The 6832-nt window shown below is 39.2% G+C and overlaps 1 protein-coding gene across 2 annotated transcripts; it reads right to left on the reverse strand.

Annotated features, from left to right (window-relative positions):
- Nucleotides 1–1307: 1307 nt before the first annotated feature.
- csgalnact2 (chondroitin sulfate N-acetylgalactosaminyltransferase 2) lies at nucleotides 1308–5709 on the reverse strand. Of its 2 annotated transcripts, none has more exons than XM_067526790.1 (8): nucleotides 5556–5709; nucleotides 2978–3816; nucleotides 2667–2883; nucleotides 2482–2583; nucleotides 2210–2388; nucleotides 1999–2093; nucleotides 1766–1847; nucleotides 1308–1687 (listed from the first exon to the last, which is right to left on the reverse strand). In XM_067526790.1, exons 2-8 carry the CDS (start codon nucleotides 3627–3629, stop codon nucleotides 1395–1397), a joined length of 1620 nt encoding a protein of 539 aa, XP_067382891.1. In that variant the 5' UTR covers nucleotides 3630–3816; nucleotides 5556–5709; the 3' UTR covers nucleotides 1308–1394. The 2 variants fall into 2 exon arrangements, with proteins under 2 accessions (XP_067382891.1, XP_067382900.1); XM_067526799.1 differs by lacking the exon at nucleotides 5556–5709 and adding an exon at nucleotides 3904–4070.
- Between the last annotated feature and the right edge of the window lie 1123 nt (nucleotides 5710–6832).

A 6832-nucleotide genomic window follows, 5' to 3' on the forward strand; every position in this document is an offset into this window, starting at 1 on the left:
GTCAGAGTTATGTACTACTGAGAGGAAGACGTTATATTTCTCCACCTGTAGGGTGAGAACACTTAAAACCTATCAACAGAAAGGTGTAATATTTGTAATAACATTAATAAAAATAATTACAGTACAGGATGAAATGCAAGTAAGATCTGCTGTCATGAGAAAAATAAAGCATTTTTTTTTGACAGCTAAACTGACTCTGTAGCTGTACCACCCTCTTATAAGATGTAATAAAATTAAGAAGCCTACAGCAGTCAGCACAGCCTTAAGCATGTTCTGAATCTGTTCAACATTTTATATCATTTTAAGCAAGTAGGCACATATGAAAAGGGTCAACATGAACATGAAGTTGGTGCATGAACCAAAAGAATATTAGAAAAATTATGTACAAAAGTAGTTGGAACATTCAATCTCAGTCGAGCGTTAAGAGTCATAGTGCTCTCACTGGGCATAAATGTTGAGTCTTTGTTATTTGAGCAATAATACTGGTCAACAGAGATCTGGTATCATAGCACTGTATGCTACAAGCAGATCTTTGTTCTTGGCTCCTTTTCATCAACAATGATCATGTTGAAGCTGTAAAAAATATGACTCACACAGGAAAGGTCCCTTTTCCCCCACCACAGCGGAGCAGCACTGCTTTATAAATAACTGCTAACAGACTGTATAATGTTGGACATTTTCTTAAGACAAAGTTGGGGGAAAAAATAATAAAACATTGCATCAACCTGCATTTAACTGCTATGTTCAGGAAGTGCAACTGAAATTTATTTTATTTTTGGTCAACAGTTCATAGTTTTATAATTAAAACTATTTTATAACTGTTTATCTGTTACAACGCTTTTGAGAGCTGGTTGTATTTGATCTTATTTGATACCATTTGGAATGCATCATCTGAAACAGCTGAAATCTTCTGGCTATTGTCACGCTCAGCTGTAAAACGTAGAAACTGAACGCCAAAAAAAAAAAAGGTTTGCAAGTCAGGTGCTGTGTTTGAAGAAGATATGATAGCTTAATGAAAAGATCATATTTCTGTAGTTAATAACAGCACACTTACTAAACCGTTTCTAATGGGTGTAAGCTTTCCATCAGCGGGTTAAATATGACCAATTTAATCATTTGGTTTTGTGTGATACTGCTGCAGTTCTTCAATCTATAGTTGTACCACGTTGTGAAGTTTCACATTGATTAATGTGCTTTTTTGTACATTCATTCGTCTACAGCTGTGTGGTGAAATGCAGAAGTTAACATGTCTTTGCTGTAGTGTATTAATACTGTAAGCACCTCACAGTCTTAAATGTTGGAAATGCTGGGTGTGTGTGTGTGTGTGTGTGTGTGTGTGTGTGTGTGTGTGTGTGTGTGTGTGTGTGTGTGTGTGTGTGTGTGTGTGTGTGTGCTCAGTCCTCTGTTTTGCTCTGAGTCTTGAATGCCTGCTTGCGTAGGTGAGCCTCAATCTCCTCACGGAAAACCAGCATGCCCAGGTGAGAGTGGGAGGCCTCATTCATGGCTTTGGACTGGATGCACATGCGGTACTGCTCTGGCGTCAGCTCGTCTGCACACTGCTTCTCATGCCACATGTGGAAGAGACCTGACACCGGTGTTCGGACCACTATCAGGTCACTCCGAAGGTACTTCCTATACAAGTGGACATCTTCCACGCCCCAGCCTTTGACTTCAAGATCAAAACCACCTGGGAGAAGTATTTCAGTGTGTAAGATAGTAACTCAAACAACACTTTAAGTGTATAAACTAAAGTAAAGGCACTTACCAATATTCAGGAAATCTGAACGATACTGGCATGTCATTCCAAAGCCAAAATCTCTCCAAAATCCAGCATCTTTTTTGTGAATCTATTTGAAAAGATTAGCTTATTACATTTTGCAAAAAAAAACAACATAATTTTCATTAAGTAAATAATTATACAGATATTAGAGTTTTTGAGTACATGCAATCTCTGTCCTCATTCTAATTAATCTAATTGTGATCTAAATTAGTTCTTACCAGCTGAAGTTCAATAGGTGGAGCCAGCTCCAAATTTCCATAGACTATGGCAGGATTGTACAGACTAAACACCACTGGATAGAAGACTCTCTTATCTAAAAAACAAAGAATTTAATGTAACATAACAAATTTAGTGGCACTCAACCTATAAGCAAAAGCGCACAAAAACTATGAATACAATAATACTGAGCAATAACATGTAAACATTTACTTGGAGCAGTGTGGAGACGACAGGTGTTGAGGAATTCCAGTGTAAAATGAATGTCAACGTCACAAAAAAACATTAGGACATCGCCTTTCTTCCAGTCATGGGCTCCGATATCCAGACCCCGACCACGTGAAAACTCCTCATCCACTGGGATTAGAGTGTAATTGGAGAAGCTCTCCTCCCTGAAATCATGTAAATGCAGTGAATTTAAATTCCTGTGATAAAACACACACAACACTGGTATAAGCATAGCAAAAGCTTCTTGTCTCACAAACCTTGACATTTTTTCCAAAGATGTCTTCACCTCTTGTAGCCCCTCCTGCCCGAAATAAACCACAGTGAGATATACTCTTCTGTCCTGCTGTATGCACACCTCCCTGAAAACATTTACATATGTTATGCATTTTTCAAATTCATTAAAGAAACACACTGTAACAGTGTTGATCTAAATCATTCTCACCTGAAGTTATGTAAGAATTGTGAGAAAGTTTCTACTCTGCCTGCTAGCGGCACAATGATGTTAATAATCATTCCTGATGTCTCTACAGATGTGCTCCTGACTTTCATTAAGGGACCAAACGGCCTGAAGAGTGTGACGTGGCGGAAACTGCTGGAATCCTCTTTGGCATAGAAAAGCTCATAAAGTGTTCCTTTATCTCGCTCTGTCCTGTAAAGACCTGCCAAATAAAAACATTTTCAAAAACAATTTCAGGCTGAAAAGAAACACACAGTTGCTGTCATCCATGTGTGGCCATGAAATGTAGGTCTTACCTTCAGTAAAGTGACCCTCTGTGTATGTTTGTCTCTGCATTGGCATGTCATCCTCAATGCCATCCTCCTCGTCTGGGTTATTGATAATGTCCAGTGCGGCCTCTATGACTTCCATCAGCTCGTCCCTGCGGTCTTTGCGGACAGGTTTCTCCTCTGGGTGTCGTGTCAGCCCCATTTCCAGCTGATACACCTTGGACGTTGTGAAACTCTCAAATGGCACTAGGGCGTATTCGCTGGGAAGACGCGCCCCTGTGTTGACCTCAGCCTTGTCGATCTGAGAGTGCAGGTACTCCAGCAAATCTCCGGGTTCTTGGTCTTTAGTGCCAGCCAGGTCCTGCACCACAGGCAGGTCTTTCTTGTCCTGGAGGAGTTTCAGCTTCTCATTCATTTCCTGCAGCTCCTGTTTAAGCTGGGCGATCTGGCGTTTGAGACTGGCAGCACGGTTTAGGTGGCGCTCCTCCTGTTCCTGCAGTAGGGCCTGGCAGTACTCCTTCCCATAGTTGTCTCCTGCTAAGCCGGGCATGGCCAGGCTGATGTCAGTTGGAGGCGTGCACTCCAAAAGGTATGCAAACAGCAGCAGTACCAGCAGCAAGAAGAGGCCCAGAAAGAGCCAGCGGACCTGGCCCGGGAGTGGCAGCCCCCGCCTGGGCATCACGCTTGCATACAAGCTATAGCTGGGAAGTCTGCATTCCCTCTCTCCTCTGATCACATTATTCGCAATATGGCCATCATCTTAGATTTGTGAATGGCTGTTTATGTCATTTTACTATAAAAACCTCGTTTGTGGGCTACAAGGTGTCAGTGTCTTCCTACAGTTTTTCCGTCCATTCAATGATCACCTGCGGGGGGAGGGGGATACAGAGAAATCTCTGATTAGGAGACCGACAATTACATTTGATAATACAACGTGTTACCATTCAGCCAACCTTGATTTAAGTTCTTTCGCAATATTCAATATTTTTTTGTAACAATGTGTTCGATGCTTCCAACTTCTAAACGGGTTTTACATTTCAAAGATTTAAACCGAAGACACAGGGACAGTAACAATTACGTACACCTGGAGCGTCCTCGCTAACTCACAGCAGCTAGCTCTTCGCTAAACAACAGGACAGAGAAAACTGGTGGGCGAGCGCATCAACCAGCAATTTGCTATGGATCGACTTCCGGCAAACACTTTCCTATTTCAAACTAAGAGCAAAACAACTCCAACACACCTTATACGATTAAAGAAGTCACTTTAGGCACTTAACAATTAAAACTAGACAATATTCAAGGTTGTATTTTTTTTTAACCTTTTGACTTACAGGTCTGTGTTTAGCATGGCTTTTTCAGTTACAATTTAGCATTTCCCGTAGTGACACTTGAACATGTCTTTTCTCTACCACATACCATGCACACTTTGTTTCTGAAGGTCACACAGCCGAAATCTACAGCTCAACCACCAAGCACCAAAAAAAAAAAAAAAAAAAGCTGTTTATTTCCTAGCCTGGCACCCACCGCTTCTCTCGTAAATCAGACTCAAGACAAGAATAATGAAAAGCAGCAGGGCACAGCATCCAAAGAGCCAGAGCTGGAAACCATTACTCTAATGATGCACAAATCTACTGCAGTTATCAAGCCAGAAGTCTGAAACAAGATTTTAGACATTTTCAAAATCACATTCACTAATTTTAGTTTTTTAACCACTAAAAATGAGGAACCGATAACAAAAAACCAGGAGAACTGCTTGACAGAATAATTTCCGTCAACCAGTTTTTCAAGTCAAAAAAGGGAAGTCATATTTTACATCTATATTTGTCCTTCTACATATACACAAATAAAATTCAATAATGTGTTCAGGTCTTTAATCTGCAGAACTGCTCATTCAATATGAATGTAATGTAAAATCTTTACTAGTCATAACATTCACGTAAAAGACAGTACTTTACAGACTCTGTCCATTCTTCTTTACTTAAAAATCTATAGTTAGAATATCATCCTCTTAGTATGAATGCATCTGAACTTGATGGCAGTAAACTCCTCCAAAAGATTTATACACCAACAGGGACTTGTAAATTCCAGTCAACTTACTTAACTGTCAGCTAATACAAAAAAAAAGAAAAAAAGAAAAAATGTGGTTACAGTAGGAAATCAAGTCTGATCTCTCATTATGTAATTAAAAAGGATCACATTTGGTTTGTCGTGGCATGTATGACTGATTGGAAACACAATCTCAGACTGGCGAGTTGCTATATTTATATTGTTACCACAATTTTACAAAGTGAGTTTGGTGCGGTACACACATTTTGTTCACGGTCCATGCCATAGAAGCCTATATTTGAAAATATATGTTTGGTTGTAGTTATTAAGCATGTCGCTATGTAAAATGTGGCAGCGTCAGCTTTAGCATCTTCGATTCCTTTGAAGATCGTGCTATGGTGCATTATCTGTACTTTTGTTTTTAAAAGGTTAGACCGGACATTGTCGTTGCTCTCGAGCTAGCTTAGCGATGTTCGTAGCTTTATTACGCGTTCATGTTGTTTTATAACTGTTAAACCGTCTACTATTCATTAATGGTAGTAAAGAGACAATTACTCACCTTTTCACATGTTTGTTCATTTCGTCCTGTGCGCATAGGTATGGGTTTGGTATAAAACCTGCAGCTGTAGGCAGCCGCTTCAACAAAATGCCACGGAGCAAAGAGAATGGAGTGAGACGTGTTTTACTTCCGGACTAGACGTAACCAATAAGAGATTTAGGAGGGGCGTCATCAATCAGGTTGAAGATACTTCGTTCAAAATAATAACGTTAATAGCTTTAGATTATTATTATTATTATTAGTAGTAGTAGTAGTAGTAGTAGTAGTAGTAGTAGTAGCAGTAGTAGTAGTAGAAGTATTCTTATTGTTGTTGTTGCTATTTTTGTTTAGATTTAAGTTTCCAGAAGAACTAATTATTAAAATAAGCTTAACGATTTCAGCGTAATTTTGATAGATATTTTTTCTTCTTTTTACTTATCACTTTCTCTTTTTCATTTTTCTCTTTTATGACTGACACAACAACTGTCTTATCTGCAATGATACACCAGATTACAACTCTGAATTGCATTACCGCTGGACGACTGAGCTGTAACGGGAGACAGATCGCTTGTTGAATGTACAAATATCAGATCTCAACAGTTATCACTGTGGCACATAAAGCAAAGCAGGAAATGTTCCCACGAGGTTCTATTTGTAGTTGTTTATTTACTCATTTCCTTTAATAATTTCCATTATTGGTGGGATCTCAGCAGGATGCTTTACGAGGAAAACACAGAGGCAGCCATTGACACATTATCTTTTGTTTTTCTTCGGGTGGGGGTGGTGGGTTGTAGTGTCTCAGTGACAATGCAATGGGTCAACAAGTTGATGCAGAGCTTTTAAAGAAATATGCACCTGACCTGCAGGCACATCAGTATTACAGAGCATGGACTAAACGCTGACGAACAAGAAAGGGTAATGGTCAATGGTAATATGGCATATAATGTTTATCATAATTTTCTTCTAGTCCAGGTGCTACAATCTTAGAACCACTTTACTATTCCAGAAGTGTTTTCAACGGACATATCAAATTTAACCTAAGGTTTTAAAAGAAAACATTACTCCCATTACTCAATTTTCAATGCTAAATTACTTTTCAACATTTGATGTTTGTTTACAGGCAAACCCAGAGATAAGCAGAGATTAGACCTAATGGGAATGAAAAAGGCAAAGAAGGTCTGTAACATTCTGCTAGACTGAACATATGTAGAGCACATGAGTTGTCCTCTGTAGACAAATCCATACATAGGTTGCATTTGTCAAAAGTAACTGTCTGAAAAAAAAAAGCGTATAGTCTG

Source organism: Channa argus, chromosome 1, assembly GCF_033026475.1.
Source record: "Channa argus isolate prfri chromosome 1, Channa argus male v1.0, whole genome shotgun sequence".
In the NCBI taxonomy this organism is placed as follows: domain Eukaryota; kingdom Metazoa; phylum Chordata; class Actinopteri; order Anabantiformes; family Channidae; genus Channa; species Channa argus.

What these genes read in the sequence shown, in the direction of transcription:
- csgalnact2 (XM_067526790.1), bottom strand. Translation starts at nt 3,629, where the DNA reads ATGCCCAGGCGGGGGCTGCCACTCCCGGGCCAGGTCCGCTGGCTCTTT. An exon ending in AGAGGGTCACTTTACTGAAG is followed by an intron (nt 2,884 to 2,977) that starts GTAAGACCTACA and finishes TTTATTTGGCAG; the next exon opens with GTCTTTACAGGACAGAGCGA. An exon ending in CAATTCTTACATAACTTCAG is followed by an intron (nt 2,584 to 2,666) that starts GTGAGAATGATT and finishes AAATGTTTTCAG; the next exon opens with GGAGGTGTGCATACAGCAGG.